The sequence below is a fragment of the Scyliorhinus torazame genome, chromosome 4 (genome assembly GCF_047496885.1).
Source record: "Scyliorhinus torazame isolate Kashiwa2021f chromosome 4, sScyTor2.1, whole genome shotgun sequence".
Classification (NCBI taxonomy): domain Eukaryota; kingdom Metazoa; phylum Chordata; class Chondrichthyes; order Carcharhiniformes; family Scyliorhinidae; genus Scyliorhinus; species Scyliorhinus torazame.
The window spans coordinates 253,159,483-253,181,914 of record NC_092710.1 but is presented as its reverse complement, the minus strand read 5'-3'; the positions used below and the strand labels follow the sequence as shown (position 1 = coordinate 253,181,914).

Sequence of the window (22,432 nt, the reverse complement as noted above, 5' to 3'; positions counted from 1 at the left end):
GACCTGATTAACATCACACACAGGGAGTCACCACATGCAGAGTATCAAGACAGAACTGTAAATAACAAGTTGAAATAAAACAGCGTTGTACCAAATACAACCGTGTTGGTTCATCTGTACATCAGAACACCCAACACTACAGGATGAAGTGGTTACGTTATGATGGAAGTTGGGGGTGGGGTTGGGACAGAGATTAGGGGGTGTTGGTGAGGTGGGGATTGGCGGTTGGAGGTGTTAATGAGGTGGGGACGGCAGTTGGGTGGTGTTAGTTGGTGGGGACGGCAGGAGGTTGAGCATGTTGGAGAGATGGGAGGGGGATTCTGGGTATTGGAAAGATAGGGAGGGAAGTTTGTGATGTTGGAGGAGTGGGGAGGGAGGTTGCGGGTACTGGAGGCATAGGGAGGGATTATGCGGATGTTGGAGGGATGGGGAAGGAGGTTGGTGGTATTGGAAAGGTAGGGAGGGAGGTTGTGGATATTGGAGGGGTATGGAGGGAAGTTGGAGTGTTGGAGGAGTGGGGCGAGAGGCTACGGGTATTGGAAGGGTCGGGAGGGTAGTTGGAGGTGTTGTTGGATGGGGAGGGAAGTTGTGGGTGTTGGAGGGGCGAGAAGGGAGGTTGGGAGTGTAGAAGGCATGGGGTCGGTGTGTCACTTTTTGATGTTGGAGCTTCTTGTTAATTACATTTTTCCATTTTAGACTGTAAATTCAGTGTACAACACAAGTTGTATGACAGTTCCTGGGGCAAGGGGACAATCCAGTTTTGAGATAAGCCTGAATTGAACCTTGTATCATTGTGCCCTTAAAAAATCAGATCACCAATTCAGTCTACATTTTTCTTAAGCTGCTGATAAATCTATGATTGATAAATCTTGGGGAGAATGTCATTAATGTAAAAGGGCAGATATAATTTATAATTTATTATTCCAGGTTAAGCAGCGTTTCACTTGTACCTCTTCCAATTTAGTCCATTGCATTCGCAATATCGGAGAGACCAAACGCAGACTGGGTGATCGCTTTGCTGAGCACCTTCGGTCTGTGCGCATTCAGGACCCTGACCTTCCCGTTGCTTGCCATTTTAACTAAAGACCCTGCTCCCACGCTCACATGTCTGTCCTTGGCCTGCTGCAATGTTCCAGTGAAGCTCCCGTGAAGCGAACTGGAGGAACAACACCTCAGCCAGGATTCTACGACCCTGCGCCGGGTCGGAGAATCCCCAGGGGGAGGCACGAATTCCGCCCCGCTGCTCGAAGCCGGCTTCCCTATTCTCCGGCGCCATTTTTCGGGGGCCAGCGGGATTCCCACCACGCCGGTCGGGGGCCGTTGACAGCTACCCCTCAGGTGATTCTCCAGGCCCCGATGGGCTGAGTGGCCGTCAAGTCTTGCCCAGGCCGCCGGCGTGAATTACTCACCTCACACACGACGGGACCTGTCAGGTAAGCATGCGAGGGCCATCCTGGGGGGTGGGGGGGGGGGGCACAATGACCTGGCCCACGATCGGGGCCTACTGATCTGCGGGTGGGCTGGTTCCGTGGGGGCATCCTTTCCTCCGCGCCGGGCCTCTGTACAGCTCCGCCATGTTGCCAGGGGGCCAGTGCAGAGAAGGGAACCCTCGCGCATGCGCGGAAATATGCCGGCCGCTCCGTGCATACGCGAACTCGCGCCGGCCCTTTGGTGCTGGCTGGAGCTGCGGGAACCACTCCGGCATCAACCTAGCCCCCGAGAAAGTGGAGGATTCCTCACTTTTGGGGGCCGTTGATGCCGGAGTGGTTGGCGCCAGTTTTCACGCCGGCCTGGGGACATAGCCCCATTATTGCAGAATCCCGCCCCTCATCTCCCGGTTAGGCATGCTACAGCCTTCCGGTCTCAACATCGAATTCAACAACTTCAGATGATTACCCGTACCCGTCCCATTTGTTTTCATCCAATTTCAGTTTAACTGTCTTTTGCCAATTCTTTCTCTTTTGTCTTTCTTTCCATATATCTAGCCCCCATCTTACCCACCTTTCCTTACCCTTTTTCCCCATTGCTTCCCCCTTCCTCTCCCCCCACATCTACACCTGCCACAGTTTACCCTCTATTGTTTGTTTTTCTGCAGTTTGGTCTTTCACACCATTTGTTCTCTCTGGGGACTGTCACTAGCACTCTTTCCCCTTGCTTTCAGTGGCCATTCGCACCCAGTTTCCCCAGGTTTCTGTGGCTATGGCTCATCTTTCATTCTCACTCCACAGTATAAATATTTCCCACCTTCTCTGTCTTTTAGCTTTGACAAAGGGTCAGCTGTACTCGAAACGTTAGCTCTTTTCACGCCCTACAGATGCTGCCAGAGCTGTTGAGATTTTCCCGCATTTTCTCTTTGGCTTCAGATTCCAGCATCAGCAGTAATTTGCTTTTATCCAGATATAATTTATGGTATATTGTCAGTTAATACCAGAGAGGTCAGAATGGTAAGGATGTATTAGCTATAGTTGAATTGAGTTTTGAACGTCATGATTTCTTTGTAGACACTTCCCAAACTTTCCAGGGGCGACATTCTCCGACCCCCCGCCAGGTCAGAGAATCGCCGGGGGCTGGCATGAATCCCGCCCCCGCCGGTTGCCAAATTCTCCGGCACCGGATATTCGGCGGGGGCGGGAATCACGCCGCGCCGGTTGGCGGGCCCCCCTGCTCGATTCTCCGGCCCGGATGGGCCGAAGTCCCGCCGATAAATTGCCTGTCCCGCCGGCGTAAATTAAATCACCTACCCTACCGGCGGGACAAGGTGGCGTGGGCGGGCTCCGGGGTCCTGGGGGGGGCACGGGGCGATCTGACCCCGGGGGGTGCCCCCACGGTGGCTTGGCCCGCGATCGGGGCCCACCGATCCGCGGGCGGGCCTGTGCCGTGGGGGCACTCTTTCCCTTCCGCCTCCGCCACAGTCTCCACCATGGCGGAGGTGGAAGAGACTCCCTCCACTGCGCATGCGTGGGAAACTGTCAGCGGCCGCTGACGCTCCCGCGCATGCGCCGCCCGGAGATGTCATTTCCGCGCCAGCTGGCGGGGGAACAAAGGCCGTTTCCGCCAGCTGGCGGGGCGGAAATTCCTCCGGCGTCGGCCTAGCCCCTCAATGTTGGGGCTCGGCCCCCAAAGATGCAGAGCATTCCGCACCTTTGGGGCGACGCGATGCCCGTCTGATTGGCGCCGTTTTGGGCGCCAGTCGGTGGACATCGCGCCTTTTCCGGAGAATTTCGCCCCAGATGTGGTTAAGTATCCTGGGAGAATCACACTGGGCCTCCAATTTCAATATTGTTATGGGCACTCTGCCTACAGCATGCAAGTGTAATGACAGAAAGACAGGGGCTACATTTGTACAGCACTTTTCACAATGTCTCAAATCGCTTTACAGCCAATTAAATACTTTTGCGCTGTAGCCTCTACATATTAGAGACAATGTTATCAAATGGTGAAGCAGACTTACTCCTTACTTATAGAGCTGAATGACTGACTCCTCTTCATATGTATGTTCATATGTGATTCTGGATGCATGAGATAAGCTGGGATGAAGACCTTTGTCATCTATAATAATCTCGCAAACAGAGGGTGCAATTATGGCTGGAATTCTGTTAATTTTGTTGCTAAGTGAAATTTACTGTGAGCAGCCATTATGGGGTGAAAATTGCCAGGGGAGGAATGCTTAAATGGCTCATAGTAAGTCAGTAACTTGTTTTATCCTGCAAATGATCCTCAGAGTCTTCTCCATTAATTTAAATTTTGTCCTTTTGTTAATTTATCTATTATCCCACTCTATCTTGGTGCTTTTGCACCATCACATGGAAGTTCCCATCCAAGCCATACACCATACTGACTTGGAAACATATAGCCTTAGCTGTCAGGTTCAAAATCCTGGAACTCCCTTCCAACAGCACTGTCGGTGTATCTACGCCACATGGGCTTCAGCGGTTCAAGCAGTTGGCTCACTGCCACCTTCTCAAGGGCAATTAGGGGTAGATAATAAGCATTGACCTTGTCAGCATTTTCCACATCCCTTGAAAGAATTTAAAGAAATTTAGGGAAAAAACAGGCACCATGGGCTGAATTTTCAAAATGGGATTGGGAACGTGATGCGCTGATAATATCTAGGTCCTGATCCTGTCACACTATCTGGAAATGCTATAATTGCGCTGAAGTCAAGCACAGTACTCAATTCGTGTCACTGAGCATTACGAGGATGTGGGAGCTGCCTGCATAGCATGAGCAACAAAGGTAGACAGCAGCCATGATAGGACCCACACGTTTCTTGCAGAAGAGAGCAGGCTACGTCTCAAAGTGTCTCATTACACACAAAAGTTACCAAATGGTCAATTTTTAAAAATATTCATTCATGGGATGTGGGCGCCGCTGGTTAGGCCAGGATTTATTGCATTAGTTACCCTTTAGAAGGGGTGGTGAGTTGCCTTCTTGAACCGCTGTAGTCCTTGAGGTGTAGGTTCGCCCACTGTGCTGTTCGGGAGGAAGTTCCAGGATGTTGTCCCAGCAACAGTGAAGGAAAGGCAATATTTCCAAGTCAGGGTGGTGAGTGACTTGGAGGGGAACCTCCAGGTGATGGAGTTCCAGGTATCTGCTGCTTTTGTCCTTGTGGATGGTAGTGGTCTTGGGTTGGGAAGGCGCTGTCTAAGGAACCTTGTGAGTTACTGCAGTGCAATGTATTGATGGTACACATGGCTGCCACTGTTCATCAGTGGTGGAGGGTTTGAATGTTTGTTGGAGGAGGAGCAATCAAGTGGACTGATTTGTCCTGGAGCTTCTTGAATGAAGTTGCACTCATTCAGGCAAGTGAAGAATATTCCATTAAATGCCTGACGTATGCCTTGTAGATTGTGGACAGGCTTTGAGGGGTCAGGAGGTGAGTTACTCATTGTAGGATTCCTAGCCTTTAACCTTCCCTGGTAGCCACAGTATTAATATGGCTAGTCCAGTTCAATTTTTGATCAATGGTAATCCCCAAGATTTTGTTTGTGGGGGATTCAGCGATGGTAATGCCATTGAATGTCAAGGGGGATGGTTAGATCCTTTCTTGTAGGAGACGGTCATTGCCTGGCACTTGTGTGGCGCAAATGTAACTTACCACTTGTCAGCCCAAGCCTGGATATTGTCCAGGTCTTTCTGCATTTGGATATGGATTGCTTCATTATCTAAGTAGTTGGTAATGGTGCTGAACATTGTACAGTCATCTGCAAACATCCCCATTTCTGACCTTATGATGGAAGGAAGGTCATTGATGAAGCAGCTGAAAATGGTTGGGCCTCAGACACTACCCAGAGGACCTCCTGCAGTGATGTCCTGGAGCTGAGATGATTTACCTTCAACCATCACAACCATCTTCCTTTGTGCCAGGTATGATTCCAACCAGCAGAGAGTTTCCCCCTGATTCTCATTGACTCCAGTTTAGCTCAGACTCCTTGATGCCATAGTCAGTCAAATGCTTCCTTGATGTCAAGGGCAGACACTCTCACCTCACCTCTGGCATTCAGCTCTTTCGTCCATGTTTGAACCAAGGCTGTAACGAGGTCAGGAACTGAGTGACCCTGGCGGAACCCAAACTGAACATCCATGAGCAGGTTATTGCTGAGTAAGTGCCGCTTAATAGCACTGTTGATGACTCCTTCCTTCACTTTGCTGATGATGGACAGTAGACTGATAGGGTGGAAATTGGCTGGGTTGGATTTGTCCTGTTCCTTGTGCGCAGGACACACCTGGGCAATTTTCCACATTGCCGGTTAGATGCCAGTGTAGTAGCTGTATTGGAACAGCTTGGTTAGGGGTGCGGTAAGCTCTGGAGCACAAGTCTTCAGTACATTTGCTGGAATATTGTTAGGGCCCATAGCCTTTGCAGCATCCAGTACCTTCAGCCATTTCTTCATATCATGTGGAGTGAATTGTATTGGCTGAAGACTGACATCTGTGATGCTGTGAGTCTGGGGACTCTGGAGGAGACCGAGATGGATCATCCACTCGGCAATTCTGACTGAAGATTGTTGCGAATGCCTCAGCCTTGTCTTTTGCACAAATGAGCTGGGCTCCTCCATCATTGAGGATGGGGATATTTGTGGAGCCTCCTCCAGTGAGTTGTTTAATTGTCCAGCACCATTTACGGCTGGATGTGGCAGAACTACAGAGCTTAGATCTGATTTATTTGTTATAGAGTCACTCAGCTCCGTCTATTCCTTTCTGCTTATGCTGTTTGGCACACATGCAGTCCTGTGTTGTAGCCTCACCAGGTCGACACCTCATTTTTCGGTATGCCTGATGTTGCTCCTGGCATGCTCTTCTATACTCTTCGTTGAACCAGGGTGATCCCCTGGCTGGTGTTAATGGTGGAGTGGGGGATATGCCGGGTCGTGAAGTTGCAGATTGTGGTTGAATACAATTCTGCTGCTGCTGATGGGCCACAGAGCCTCGTGGATGCCCAGCCTTGAGTTGCTAAATCTGTTTGAAGTCTATCTCATTTAGCACGGTGGTAGTGCCACACAGCACGATGGAGGGTTTACTCAATGTGAAAGTGGGACACAAGTACTGTACGATAGTCACTTCTACTGATACTTTCATGGACAGATGCATCTGTAGCAGGCAGAGTGGTGAGGATGAAGTCAAGTATGTTTTTTCCTCTTGTTGGTTCTCTCACCACCTGCTGCAGTCCCAGTCTAGCAGCTACGTCCTTGAGGACCTGGCCAGCTCGGGCTGTGGTGGTACTACTGCGCTTCTCTTGGTGGTAGACACTGAAGTCCCCCATCCAGAGCTTATTCTGTGGCCTTGCTACCCTCAGTGCTTCCTCCAAGTGGTGTTCAACATAGAGTACTGATTCATCAGCTGATGGTGGCCGGTACATGGTAATCAGCAGGAGGTTGCCTTGCCCATGTTTAACCTGAAGCCACAAGACTTCATGGGATCCAGAGTCGATGTTGAGGACTCCCAGGGCAACTCCCTTCCGACTGTATACCACTGTGCTGCCACCTCTGCTGGATCTGTCCTGCCGGTGAGACGGGACATACCCGGGAATGGTGATTGTGGTGCCTAGGACATTGTCTGTAAGGTATGATTCTGTGAGTATGACTATGTCAGGCTGAGTTGCTTAACTAGTCTGTGAGACAGCTCTCCCAACTTTCACACAAGCCCCCAGGTGTTAGTAAGGAGGACTTTGCTGGTTCGACAGGACTAGGTTTGCCGTTGCCATTTCCGGTGCCTGGGTCGATGCCGGTGGCCTGTCCGGATTCATTCCTTTTTCATGCTTTTGTCATGGTTGAAATCAAATGAGTGGCTTGCTAGGCCATTTCAGAGTCAACCGCATGGCTCTGAGTCTGGAGTCACATGTAGGCCAGACCAGGTAAGGACGGCAGATTTCCTTCCCTAAAGGACATTAGTGAACCTGATGGGTTTTTACGACAATCGACAATGGTTTCATGGTCATTATTTTACTTTTAATTCCAGATATTTTTTGAGTTTCAATTCCACCACCGACTGTGGTGGATTCGAACCCGAGCCCCCAGATCATTATCCTGGGTCTCTGGATTACTAGACCAGCACTAATACCACTATTTAATCGCCACCCCATGCAAATGCAAGGTAAAGAACACAACTTAGTGCAAGACCACGCAGCCTTTGAAATGTTTCAACACTTAATAAAATCTTTAACTTTTGTCTGTTTGAACCTGACAAATGTGCATTATCGTGCACCAGACTGTTTGAGTTTGGCGCTTCCAGCTTTGAAAATTGCATTCATGCCCTCTCCAGTCCAGTAACAAACATTTCAAGGAATTTAATGGGCCGTTGATAAGAAGCAAGTTGGTTTCCCACTCTGCCCCTCCGTGCCTTCCCTTTGAAAATTGCGTGCAATTACCGAGGTGCTGGGATCGAGTGCGATCTACAGGAAAAAAAAATCAAATTCTGGCCAAACCCTTTCCCAATCCCACTGGCAACTGAAAGTGGATTAGAAGAATATCAATATTACTATACATCTTACTGAACTCTTCTATGTAATAAACAAAATAACTCTCACAGCCTTCGCATAGATAGTACAATACCTGCTTGTTTCAACAAATTTCATGCCTCTCAATTGCAGATATGACATGTGCTGTTTCTTATGTCTGATTTAACAGGGTAACTGCATGGGCATTTTAATCTGGTTTAACTATCAGACACAAGATGCATGGCAATGATATATCACTATAGTTCAATTAGAATGTAACAAAAGGGGAATGGGGAGTGCAAGACTAGTGATAATAATAATCTTTATCGTCACAAGTAGGCTTACATTAACGCTGCAATGAAGTTACTGTGAAAAGTCCCTAGTCGCCACATTCCTGTGCCTGTTCGGGTACACAGAGGGAGAATTCAGAATGTCCAAATTACCTAACAGTACGTCTTTTGGGACTTGTGGAAGGAACCGGAGCACTAGGAGAAACCCACAAAGACATGGGGACAACATGCAGACTTCGCACAGACAGTGACCCAAGCTGGGTGTCAAACCTGGGACCTTGGCGCTGTGAAGCAACAGTGCTAACCACTGTACTACCATGCCGCCTCCGAATGCACATTTTGACCTGAATTCTCCGGCCCCCACCCTGACTCCAACCCCCAGTCATGAGAAATATCCATCCTGCACCCACCCTATTGAGCTGCACAATAATTGTGTATGCTTCAATAAGATATCACTCCCATCAATGATAACACCAAAGTTCTTGATTTAAGATAAAGCAGGAACCCATTTTTTGTGAGGGCCACAAAGAATCCAGCACGAGTTTGTAGAGTCATACAGAAAGTAACTTTATTCACAACAATACATACACAGCAGCAGTAGTTTATTACTGCTTCCTTCTCTAGCTGGTACCACACTGGCCAGCTCTATTTATACAGCTGCAGCTACGAGTGACTGGCCTGCCCCCCCCTCTTTGGGGAGCTCATATTCACCAAGAGTCACAGAGTAACCAATTGTCCCAGCCAATAGGAACTGTGCTGGTTACAACACCAATCTTAACTCTCAGCAATCTCAACCTCAGAAGAATGTCATAGAGTTTTACAGCACAGAAAGAGACCCTTCCACCCATCCTGTCTGCACTGGCCATCAAGCACCTATCTATTCCAATCCCATTTCCCAGCACTTGGCCCGCAGCCTTGCTCCTTATTGTAATCTTATGAATGCTTTTTTACTATCCCAACTATCTAATGACGTGTCATCGATTATAAATTGGATTGATTTCAACCATCTGACAGAGGGAAAACCTTTGCCATCAACATTGATTGCTACATGGTCCCCAAGGTGACAAAATGGTCCTCAGGTTCTCGCTGTACATTTTACCATAGTGCTTCAATGAACATCTTAATCAAATGAATACAAGAAAATTTTGGATGAGAAGAGGCTATTTGGCTTAATAAGCCATTTGGTGCACGTGCGCTGCAGGATTTACCTTTCTGATAGGTTTGACGCAGATTGTTGTTTGGCATTAAAATTTACCTTCGTAAGATGCCTCCTAAAAGAGAAGCATTGAGACATTCCGGTGGTGACAGGCGCCTTTTCACTTCTGCAATGGTCACTTTATATTTGGAAGTGGAACTGAGTAGAGACAAACGTCCAGGAACAGAACAAAACAGATCTGTGGGATTTACAACACAGGTGCTACCTGGAAAACATGAAACAGATTATGAAGTATGCATCCTGTGATTCTTTCTGAAGCACGCAAAGTTTAAAACTGTGTGCACACGAACACATTTTACATGAAATATTTCAACAATTATTTTGCACATAAATTGGAAAATAAGCATTGAAATATCCTGAAACTGGACAAAGTGCTTTCTTTTAAATTGTGCGGATGATGCAGATTTAATCACATACAGGATAACTGAGTTATTATTTCATTGGTGATCAACAACATTAAACAACAAAGCAGGCATCGCAAGTAACAAACATGAACAAGGCAGCTTCATTTGCAGAAGTTGCACCAAAACTGTTGCAAGGCCATCATAGATGGACTTGATTTCTGTGTTGACAGATTATTATGATTTTTCCCACTGACAGTTCTGGCAAAATCCTCTATTTCACTACTATTACACTGCAGTGCTCAAATGTAATGTAAACCAAACTATATCCAATAAGTCTCCCAGTGGTTATTTGCACCATGTATTATGGGACTCAACCATGCAGAACAAAATTCTCTACTTGCCCCAGTCTGTGGTCAATTTGTTGATTTGGGCCAGTGCAGCACCAAGAGTGCTACAAATCGCTTGTAGACCTTCCAATTTAGCCCAATTTTGAAGTAACACCCTAATTTCTGAGCGATTCAATGTTTTCTTTATGCATTTACACGTAAACTCTCAGTAGCACAGCAACTTTATCCAGTGAGCAGCTGAATCAAAGAGACCAGGATAGGACCCAAATTGTAACCTTAGTCTATGTTGAATTAGCTGATACCAATAAAGGTAACACTATGAGTGTAACAATTGCCTTCAGCGCTCCTATGTTAGGAAGAGCAAATACAGCAATGTTGGTGCCCATGATAGCTATGCATCAACCTTTGTTGGAACTGGACATGTGTCGGCTTTGAGTGAGGACAATGTATCTCGAGTCAAATATGAAGAATGATCATTTGGATAATACTAGAACTGAGCAATCAATAAGTATAGGGCACTTGTAAACTTCCATTGGTTGTTTAGCCTGAACCTTAATACCTGTTAGGACTCTAATCTGCAGGGCTTTCTGGAACAGAATGGGAATAATCCCCTGCCTCGTACTTCCTTGAGCTAGCTCACCGCTAGTGTGGTGCAACCCCCCTCCCCCCACCGGGGTCGATCTATACCTCCCTCTGACTGATGCGTACCTCTTCCCCCACTTTGATCCTCCTCACCCTCTCCTTCGTCCTATTGCTTTCACCCGCCCCTTTCTGGGACTCAACATCAGACTTGAAGACAATGCGGTACAGTCCCACTCAAATGGTCTTTACATTTTTTTGTTGTTGACCGATATATTAAATGTCTGGTTCACTGATGGTCGCATTGCCTTCCCTTGTGCACAAATTAATCAGATTCCGATGGTGCGTTGAGATAGTACTCCCTGCCCTGGAAAGTCACTCACAGCTTGGTAGGGTACAGCATTCTGAACCACACATTGTTCCTATAAAAGGTCGCCCTGGCTTTGTTAAAATCCACCCAGCGCTTGGCCAGATCTGCCCCCATGTCCTGGTACACCCGGATTGAGTGTCCCTCCCAATTACAGGACCTCGTATGTCTTGCTTAATTCAGGATCTTTTCCCGGACTTGGTACCGGTGCAGTTTCGTAATGATGGCCTACGGCTCCTCCTGGCCTTGGGCTTTGGCCTGTCCACTTCTGGGGGTTTGAGGAAACTATGCCTTCCAACCAGTTTGCCCAGCATCTGGGCCACGTACTCCATAGAGTTCCTACACTCAGTGCCCTCGGGTAGGCCCCCAATGCAGAGGTTTTGGCGGCACAATCGATTTTCTTGGTCCGCGATCTCCTCCTTTAGCGTTCCTTGTGTCACCACCAACCTTGCTATCGCTGTCTCCAGTAAAGCGATCCAATCACTCTGGTCAGTTGCGGCCATCTCCAGCTCTCTGATCATTACCTCCTGCATCTCTAGATGCCATTCTGTCTTTTCAGGCAATGCTTGCAGGGTGGCCACGCCTGCGCTACCATCACTTCACTGTTGCCATTATTTCATGTTTGATGGCATGCTTGAACTCTTGGAGCTCCTGTGTTAGGAATTCCCTCCATTCGTTCATCGGGAGGTAGCCCGACATATGTCCTGGTGGTCCATCCCGTTCGGGTGTGGCCGGGGGTCCTCGTCGCCCCGCGTGTTCACCACCACCTCAGTCTTTCTCTCCCGGCGTTTACTGCCTCTGCCATCTCTTCGGCTCCTCCTGGGTTGTTGTTGCTTGGCATGTTTATTTTATTGTGATGGTGTTGGCGGTGGGTGAGGGTTTTCCCCCGGGTTTAGTGGGCTATTTCAGGTTAGAATTGCCTAATTTCGAGTTTCCAGGAGCAGAGCCACCTTTCGGGTGTTCGCTCAGCACATCCCTGTCACCAGAAGTCAAACCACTTCAATATCAAACTCATTTCCCGCAATTGAGAATAATCACCAACTGGTCATTGGAACACTGCCAAGTATAGGCTTGGGCCCTTGATGGTAGGGTAGCAGGTAACAGGAACATTTCATGAGTGTAATGATGAACAGCAAAACACACCATAAAATGTCTGAGTCTATGTTGCTTTCCACTGAATCATACTATGGACACACACTTTATCCCTTTAAAACACTGTGTCACAGTATGGAGGTGTATGATTTCAGTAGACTCTGCTTTCTCTATGAATCTTTTAAATGTCATTCAATTTTGCAATCCCATTTCAGGCCCATGCTTCCTCAGATCGAAGCTTATTGCTGAAAATATGAGATCAGTCGTATCTAATAACTTGCAACTCATTTTGCATAATTTGATTAATTAGAATTATCTTGGGCTTAGGTCTAAAAAATATATGAACCACACTTGAGATAATTGAAACTGTGATTTATATATTTAGGAGAATAAAGTAGAAATGCAGGTCCTATGCATTCCAAATTTAGTGAGCAACCAGCAACTGAGTAATTAGTAATGGCGGTTTCTGAAAGGCTAAAAGATTCATTTAAAGAAATGATGAAAGCATGGGAATATATTTTGAGTTCATTAGTATCTAATTATTGTGAGAAAATGTTAATGTTCTGAGCCACTTTCGCTAGATAGAATGTAAGAAATTACATTTAGAAATATTAGCATAAGACCTATTGACTCATTTGCTTTAAATAAATGAGTTAATGCCTGTGCTAAGAACATGAAGCAAAGAATTTTATAGGAACACACTCAGTTTCTGTCAAGTAATCTTGCGAACAATAAATCATCTGTGTTCTTCTTAGGGGCTTTCTACTTACACATCAATAAATGCACTTATGTATGGATGTAATATAAAAGGGGTATTTTTGACACAATGGTTTAAATACAAAATTGAGCGACACATAAAAGTTAACACATTCTCAAAGATTGTGGATAATAACTAGTAAAGATACTATCAGCAGTCAAATATAACTGAATTATTAGTAAAATGGAGCACTTTCCAAATATTGCAGTATCATAGAAAATAGAGACACAATAGAGTCCCTTCTGCAGGAAATTAATTGTACGGCTAAATATCATGAATTTTCGCACTTACCTTGGGATTAGTTCCAGGCAAATGAAATAAATTATAAATTCTTGCCCATGAAGAGTCCTATAGGCTTAGTTTAATTATTTGCAGTTGAAACACTTCTTCTGATGAAGAAGGTAAATACTTCTCTCCAAAATTTATACCTACTAACAAAATTCTGAAAAATTCTACATTTTGCTAAAATCAGAGTGACTTATTTTTAACATTTATCATTGGATGAAAATTGTTAAAATTACCTCTAGATATTCCTATATTTTGTTCGAAGAACATTGATTAATAAGAAAGTAGGGCAGGATTCATTTGGGAGCGCTTCTCCGGTCTTGTTGCGCTCTTGCTCGAACAAAATGAGCCCGGTGAATAGCGGGAGAGGCCGAAAACGAGAACGGGGCCAGGCGTCAAACAGTTTGTGATGCAACCGGTCCGCTCCTGGCGGCAACATCGGGATCTCGGTGTAGAATGGTGAGAAAACAATTATCACCACTTAAGCTCTATTTCCAAACAATTAACGAGAACGGCCTCCCCAGCAAGTGCTCACGCTGGCGCCGATTAATACTCCTTTTATAAAAATGTGAACTGGCGGATGAGCTTCGGCGGGGAGCCGTGAAGGTGGGTAGCCATCTTTGCTCACAGGCAAAGAGCCCGGGGGCGCTGGGGTTGCTACCCCTGTGCTCGTGGGGGTTGGGGAACCTCGGCTGAATGGGATGGCAACTTCCAGAGGGATGGGCCGCCATGGGAAGGGGCAGAGGAGGGGGAAGGACTGAGGGGCACCGCTCGCAGCACCAGCATACAAGCCCCTGGATCGTGTGTACCCATTCCGGGGTCAGCCCTAGCCCCTACCTGACTGCCTTACTGACCACCCATCACCCCCACCGACTGCCGAGGCCTCTGGTCATACGACTGAAGGCTATTGCTAATTGGGAATTGGCAATCGTAGTTAAGTGAGCAGTTCACACAACCAAAATGGATTCTCGTGGGTGGGCGGGCCATGTGGCATGTGGGAGTCATTGCCTAGCATCCCAATCACACCTTGATGCATGGACACTGTGCGTGAACACTGCGGGAGGCAACACCACACACGCAGCCCACATCCGAACACCGAGGGGATGTGACACCACTCTGAGAACATGTCCACGGCCGGAGGGTGAGTGAGTGCTACAGGGAGGGGCAGATGCCTGGAGAGATGGGCCAAGGGTTCAGAGACCGACCCGCATTGCAGAAGAAAATGACAGAGGCGTCATGCTGTTTGTGTTCAAGGGTGTTTATTGTGTTTTACAATTCCCCACTCTCCCAATGGTGCTGCCCACTCCCCCAAACGCCCCTCACCCCCTCCCTACCCTGCCCACCAGTGCCCTCAGTGATCCTCGATGTGCTTTGCCTTCCTAGCTCTACCGTTATGTCGAGGTGTGTCCTCAGGATGAACATCAGAGGTGGAGGCAGCCAGTTGCTTACCTCATCCCGTGGCTTTCCATGCCTTTGGCAGGCATCCTCTGGGGGTTCTGGGGCCAGAGGGCCCCAAAGCACTTGTCGATGACACTTGCACAACGGTGCCACCCTGTCCTGTGAGCTGACCTCGAGAAGCAGCCGCATCAGAGGGTGGTTCTTGTGGGAACTGGTGGCCACCATCGCTACTTCATGGGACGAGTCCGGGTTAGCACTCAGCGCCCCCGCCTCCTGCTTTGTGCCCATAGGGCCCCGGGGCTCACCTTGGGACGGCGAGGCAGCTGGTTCGAGTACCGGCACTATCTGGCTCTGCCAGCTCTGCCAGCTCCCTGATGCCTGCACCATAGTGTTGACGCCCTCGGCTGTGCTCCTCAATGATTGGGGCATGCTTTGAAGTGCCTGGGCAATGCCCACCTGCGACTGGGGCAAGCTCTTCAATGCCTTGGCCATTGCCAGCTATGAGTGGGACATGTCCCGCAAAACCTCATCACGGTCAACCTGGTATTGGGTCACATGCCCCAGCGAGTAGGACATTCAGCTGAGACCCTCAGTCATGGCTGTCACCAAAGGTGCAATGACTTGGATCCCTTCACGAATGGTGCCAACATCATGCATCAGACTCTCTACTGCGGTCGCCATCGTAGCAGGGCTGGCCTCTGTGCCATGCATTGCCGGCGACAGCTCATGCGTTCGTAGCCTCTGGGACTCCTCCAATGAGCTATGAATCTGTTGGAGTGGTGCAGACATCTCCCTCTGAATGTCCTGACCGCTCCCCATCATCTCCCTCAGCTCTGGGTGTACCTCTTCCACAGGCTCAGCATCGGCCTGGGACACACCTGGGCCCTGTGATCCAGCACGCCTCCCACAGCTGTCTCACCTGGGGGTTCCTGCCTCCACCTGATGTACATCAGCAGCAGTATGGTGCTCACCAGATTGTGCCCCAGAAGCCTGACAACTAAAGTTTCCCATCGAGGTGCGTGTATCTGCGCTGGTGGAGGTGGGGATGACAGCTGTTTCGCCTCGATCATGTCTTCCTTGGAACTCCCCTCCGAGGTGATCTTCTGGGAGTCAGGCGAGGGGGCCACCCGGGATGGACAGGTGCAGTTGGCTGAGCACCTACAGGAGAATCAACATGTAGTCAGTGGGAGGGATGGGTCAGTCAGTAAGGCAATAACAACTCAGGTTTGACAGGTCGTCTGAGTGGAGCCCAGTGGTTCCTCACCTCTGCGGCATCCATCAACCTCCACAAAGGTGTCCGCCCTGTCCTTGGCCTCCCCAGTCACTGCCAGGACCCACTCTTCAAAGAAGGGCCAGTCTGGGCCCTCGCCTGGTGATTGTGGGTGTTTTTTTCCAGAGGAGACACAGAGAGGGCATCATTAGCCACATGTGTGGTTCACAGTGGTGGGAAAGGGGTGTGTGAAGGAAGAGTTGGGGTGGTTGAAGGGAAAGGCGGGGGTGAAGGGAGGGTTGGGGGTTGCATCAAGAGTGGTGGGGTTGGATGATTTCTTGGGGGCGGAATGGTCTTGGGGGTGGGGTGAGGGGGCATTGGTGTCTACTCACTCGTGTTGCCCGTTGTAGGTCATTGACCTTTTTTCGACACTGGAGGCCAGTCCCCCTGGCCACACTCATGAAGCTTACAGCTGCCGCCACCTCATCCCAGGCAGCACTGGTTGCCCTGTGGCTCACCCTCCTGGACCCTTGGGGGAACAGGACATCTCTCCTGGTCTCCACCGCGTCCAGGTGCCTCCCCAGGTCTGCATAACCGAATCTTGTCGCCAATCGCCTGGGCGCCACTGTTGCGAGCTGGCTGGGGTTGACTGAGCAAGTGCTACTTAAGTGCGACTCGACCTTGTTAGCGGGGGGCTGACGAGCGCGGTGCCGGCGAATCGGCTGGCGACCCTTCATTTGCAGCGAGAAGCCAGTGGGGCTTCATTAAGTGGACCAATTAAAGTGGAATAGCGTTGTCGGCATCGCTGGACTGAACGCCAGGAAGCTCGCTGCAATTCCCGCTCGCCACCTTTCTTCAAAATCTTTCTGGAGAATTCCGCCCCAAGCATTGATGCTGGGACTGAATTGCATGTGGTTCACGTTCCCATTGGGGCTTTATTCAGTAAGAGAGTCAGGGCATGCAAAGGCGCCAGCACTGTGGTGGCACAAATTCTGAGCAATTCCGGCCCACCGGGCATTCTAACCACTGGGGCCGGAGTTAGCACGTAAGATCCTGGCAGCTAGAGCTGTTTTTCAGCATCCCACTTCGCATACACTCACTGCAGACACCATGATGCTCACAGAAGACCTTCCCTTCGAGGACGGGAATCCTAGGTGGACCCACAGTTCCATGCCAGTGAGGAGCGGAGGAAACCCAACTTCCCCAGTTGGGCCACAGATGCAAGCCTGCCCTCCTGAACAACGCTTGGGAGTTGGTGACAGAGGCAGTCAGCACTGCCAGCTTCACCAGGAGGAGACAGTTGGTGACCCGGAGGGGTGGGGGTCACTGGTGTGCCCTCTGCCCTGAGAGGGGCACAACTAGGGATGGTTCCAAAGGTTACAGTGCAGCTGTCCTCTGGTTGGGGTGAACTCTGCTTCCTCTGTAGTGGAGCAGCGCTTCTGAGAAATGCCAACACTTGGTGGTCACCTGATTGAGTTTGGCCACACCCATTCCCTTGATGCACCAGCTGGGGTATGAGGTTGCGCAGGGGGGCAGCCAGGGTGGGCTCCCAGATAGCCAGTGGCCTCCTGAGTATTTAAAGGACACAAGCAGCACTCAGCAGAGTGAGCAGCCAGGAACTTGTAAGTAGCACCGAAGACAGACTGCAGCAATGGCAGTCTGAGGCAGACCACCCAGATCCTGAGAGGGACTTGGCATCAAGTTGCTCCTCGCTGCTGCCCTGGCCTGAGCAGCCACACCCCAGCAAGTCTGACAGTTTTCAATGGCTTTTTAGTGTTTAGCCTCCCACTCCCGCCATGGTGCCCACTCCCCATTTGTAAATACTTGTAGTAATTCACTCCTGTGGGACAGCCGCTGGAGAGGAGCGGACATTGTGATTGGCCAGCATGAAGTGTCCAACCCACTAATCACATTTAAATGAATGTTAAGCTTGTTTTGCATGCCCCAGGTGGTGAAAACGAGGTTATCTGATGGGCATAGTCTATAAAATTGGCAAATTTTCATTGAGTATCTGAATCTACATCATCGGTGTAAATTAGAAATGTGTGTTGTCCAATATCTATCCCGAAGGCATCCCAGGCAGCGCTTCTCCCCACCCCAGCATAACTCCTTTAAAAAGTATTGTCGCTTCCCAGGCTTCAGCCAATTTCTTATCCATTCTCAACATCTACCACAGAATCCCCAGAGTTTTCAGATCAACAACTGCAACCGGAAAATGCAATGCCCCTTCGCATTGTAATGCTTTCCTCATGAAAGAGAATAGTTGAAAAAAGTCAGGGTGGTGGTTTTTTAACATAAATTTAGAGTACCCAATTCTTTATTTTTCCAATTAAGGGGCAATTTAGCGTGGCCAATCCCCCTGCACATCTTTGGGTTGTGGGGGTGCGACCCACGCAGACACGAGAGAATATGCAAACTCCACACGGACAGTGACCCGGGGCCAGGATCGAACCCGGGTCTTCAGCGCTGTGAGGCAGCAGTGCTAACCACTGTACCACCATGCCGCCCAATGTCAGTGAGATGTTAAACCAAGGACACAAAAAGCAAAATGATGCAGGTGCTGAAAATATGAAATAAATACAGAAAGTGTCGCAAACAGTCAATACGTTAGACAGCAATGGTAAACTTTTCAGGCCAATTGACCGTTGGGCAGAACCATAAGGTGTCATCACAAGTAATCTCTCTCGGCATGTGTGTGTGTGTGTGTGTGTGTGCCTTGTAATATTCGTACCTGTTTTGATATGGATTACAAATTACTGCTCGCAGCGGTTTTGAAAACAGACAAGTGATATTTGCTTTGTAAGTGAATACATCTCAGGGCGAATCTTTCAACTGACATTATCCAGTGCATCAACTCCATTGTTTATTTGCTGCAATTTAACAGAGAAAATTCCACGCAGAACAGATGTAAATTGAAATATTTTTTAAAATCTTCAGTATGCAGGATTATGAAATGTTAGGTAATTGTCATTTACAATGTCTGACTCTAAAGATATCTCCTCTAACAGAAGCACCTCCATGGTCATGATTCCCTTTATTGAAACTTTCTTATTGAGCAACAACGTCCTTGTCTTGACTGCTACAAACATATATACACATATCCAAGAATTCACACATCTTTAACCGATCATCACACTTGCAATGGTTATTGAAGTAAATGTCTAATTTGGACTGGTTCTACCATGTGGCAAATTTAAAGGAAAGTTTTCATATCCCCATGTTAACAAACGCTGGATTCTCCACCAGCAGGCTGCTCCGTTTTGCCGGCAGCCCGGGGATTTCCCGATGGTGTGGGGTTGCCCCACAATGGGACACCCCATTGACCAGCCGGCGTAACGGAGCATCCCGCCGGCGGGGTGAAGCAGCAATGTGGTGCGGCAGGGCGCAGCATCCAGCCAGGTTACCATCGCTTGTTGAAAAGGCATTTGCTGCTACTAATGTTACTTTACAAGCAACCAGTTGGAAATATCTGGGGCGAAATTCTCCGGAAACGGCGCGATGTCCGCCGACTGGCGCCCAAAATGGAGCAAATCAGTTGGGCATCGCGCCGCCCCAAAGGTGCAGAATGGTCCGCATCTTTGGGGGCCGAGCCCCAACCTTAAGGGGTTAGGCCCGCGCCGGACGAATTTCCACCCCGCCAGCTGGCGGAAAAGGCCTTTGGTGCCCCGCCAGCTGGCGCGGAAATGACATCTCCGGGCGGTGCATGCGCGGGAGCGTTAGCCGCCTCTGACGGCATTCCTGCGCATGCGCATTGGAAGGAGTCTCTTCTGCCTCCGCCATGGTGGAGATCGTGGCGGAGGAGGAAGGGAAAGAGTGCCCCCACGGCACAGGCCCGCCCGCGGATCGGTGGGCCCCGATCGCGGGCCAGGCCACCGTAGGGGCACCCCCCGGGGCCAGATCTCCCCCCAGGACCCCGAAGCCCGCCCACGCCGCCTTTTCCCGCCGATAAGGTAGGTGGTTTAATCTACGCCGGCGGGACAGGCATTTTAGCGGCGGGACTTCGGCCCATCCGGGCCGGAGAATCGCGGGGGGGGCCCGCCAACCGGCGCGGCGCGATTCCCGCCCCCGCCGAATATCCGGTGCTGGAGAATTCGGCAACCGGCGGGGGCGGGATTCATGCCAGCCCCCGGCGATTCTCCGACCCGGCGGGGGGTCGGAGAATCTCGCCCCTGAAGTTGGTCTGGTATGACATTGGCAATTTCTTCCTCAGTGGAAGAAATTATTTAAGCTCATATATTGACGAGAACGCAAAGAGAGGTCAAATTTAGCATGCAGCCAACAAGCCAGGGTCACAGGTGTCCTCCTAAATACTAAACCTAGCAGGCAACGCCCTTCATCATCTTTGCATTTTTCCTTTATACCCAGCAGGTGGCCAAATTAGCAGCCTAGCCAATGGCTTCACAGGAAAACCGGCAGCAGGAGGCCATTCCAGGGTGCCTTGGGAGCGGTCTTTGACAATATCGTGAGGCAAGAATGCGAGACATTGTGACTGGGTGTGGAGTGCAAAGCATGGTCAGCTACTTGCAGCTTGGAGAGAGAGATATTGAGGCTCAGCAATCATGTCAGTGGGAAAGGAGAGTCTGGAACTGACATTGGGAAGGCTGAAGGCATATTTGCGAAACGACGGAGCACTTCGGCTCCTCCTAACCAACAAGGAGTGCAATTGACCCCCTTAATCTTGGGAAATGCATGAGGCAACTGTTAAATTGGAATTAATCTCCCAATTGTACTATGGCAGCCTGATTTAGAAGAGTCATGTCTCCATGACAGAACACCCATATACCGCAACTTATAACTCCCCATGAGGATGTAATTGAATTTGAACAAATAGAAATTACAAACCCACGAATTAAGAACAGAAAGAGGCCATTCGGTCCCTCGAGCCTACTCCGCCATTCAATAAGATCATGGCGAATCCAATTGTAACCCCAACTCCACTTTCCTGCCAATGCCCAATATCTACCATCCCCTTGTTAATCACGAGTCCATCTAGCTCTGCCTTAAAAATATTGAAAGACTCTGCTTCCACCGCCTGTTGAGGAAGAGCATTCCAAAGACTCACGACCCTCTGAGGGAAAACATTTCTCATCATCTCTGTCTTAAATGAGCACATTGAGTATATACCAGCGGATGATGGAGGAGGAGATGGGTTCTGTTGAGGGTGTGAACGCAAAGTGGATGGAGGAGTGTGGAGGAGGAGGTTTGGAGTGAGGCATTGAGGACAGTAAAATCGACCTTGTCCTCATCCAGTTTAAAGTGGTGTTTCGAGTACACCTTATGAAGGCTAGAATGAGTCAATGTTTTGAAGAGGTGGATGATAGATGCGATCAGTTTAGGGTGCCCGGCACATCATGCGCACATGTTCTGGTCATGCTCAAAGCTGGCAGACTTCTAGAGCTTCTTCTTGAGACTATGTTGGCAATCCTGAACATTGGGTGGGAGCCTTGCCCATTGGTGGCGATTTTGGGGGTTTTGGTTGCACTAGAACTCCGGACAGGGCTGGGGCAGACATCCTGGCCTTTGCCTCACTGGTGGCAAGGAGGCAGATCCTCGTGGGTGATTACACCGCCAAACGCCTCACTTGGCTGGGTGACCTGATGGAGTTTTTACATCTCGAGAAGTTTATTGTGAGAGGGTCAATGGAAAGGTTTTACCGTAGATGGCAGCCATTTATATTGTACTTTAAAGAGGTGTCATTGTTAGTTGTTAGGTCAGGGGGACAGGGTGGATGGGTGGGGGGGATTTAATATCTAAGTTTTACCACTGTAAGGGAAGAGGGGGTGGGGGAGGGGGACTCTTACTGTTTCATTGTTATTCTGTGTTTTTGTAGGTTTTGTTTTAAAATTGTTAAAACATGTTAATAAAAATATTTCAAAAAAAATGAGTGATCCTTCATTTTTCAACAGTGACTCCTAGTTCTAGACTTTCCCACAAGAGGAAACATCCTCTCCATATATTACCTGTAAATACGCCTCAGGCTCTTAAAGGTTTCAATTAAGTTGCATCTGACACCTCTAAATGTGTGCGTATACAAACCTAGGGCGTCATTCTCCGACCCCCCGCCGGGTCGGAGAATGGCCGTTGGCCGCCGTGAATCCCGCCCCCGCCGGTTGCCGAAGTCTCCGAAGGGAGAAAAGTCGGCGGGGCGTTAATGTCGCCGCTGCCGTCGGAGAATGATTTTCGGCCTGCCGATATTCTCCCTTCCGGATGGGCCGAAGTCCCGTCGACGTGATGACCGTTCACGTCTACGTAAATTAAACCTCCTTTTCATCGGCGTGACCCTGTGCTCCAGGTTCACGCCGACCAGCGTGGAGGTGAGTGACGGCCTGGGGGGTTGGCTCTGGGCAGGCGATGGCGTGGCCGCAGTCTGAATGCGTGAGGAGAGGTGTGTCTCGGGTTGTGTGTGTGTGTGTGCGGCGGGGGGGGGGGTTAGAGTAGGCTGGGCACCGGGGGAGTGCCGGGAGGGGGACCGTGCCGGTGTGGAGGTTGGGGGGGGGTCCGTGCCGGGGTGGAGGTTGCGGGGAGTCCGTGCCGGGGTGGAGGTTGGGGGGGGGCCCGTGCCGGGGAGGGGGATGGGGGGTCCGTACCGGGGTGGAGGTTGGGGGGGGGTC

General features: G+C 49.5%; 1 protein-coding gene and 1 long non-coding RNA gene across 2 annotated transcripts in view; one reads left to right on the top strand and one right to left on the bottom strand.

The window, feature by feature from the left end:
• The window catches only part of LOC140410882 (uncharacterized), a 70,638-nt gene extending 49,385 nt beyond the window's left edge, over positions 1–21,253 (top strand). The window contains exon 3 of the long non-coding RNA XR_011940758.1: positions 20,190–21,253. This is a non-coding gene — a long non-coding RNA (uncharacterized lncRNA). The remainder of the gene's footprint in view (positions 1–20,189) is intronic.
• The window catches only part of tfap2d (transcription factor AP-2 delta (activating enhancer binding protein 2 delta)), a 120,813-nt gene that overhangs the window by 74,924 nt on the left and 23,457 nt on the right, over positions 1–22,432 (bottom strand). Inside the window, exon 4 of the mRNA XM_072499646.1 lies at positions 9,482–9,647. Within this exon, the coding sequence (XP_072355747.1) occupies positions 9,482–9,647 (166 nt within the window). The remainder of the gene's footprint in view (positions 1–9,481; positions 9,648–22,432) is intronic.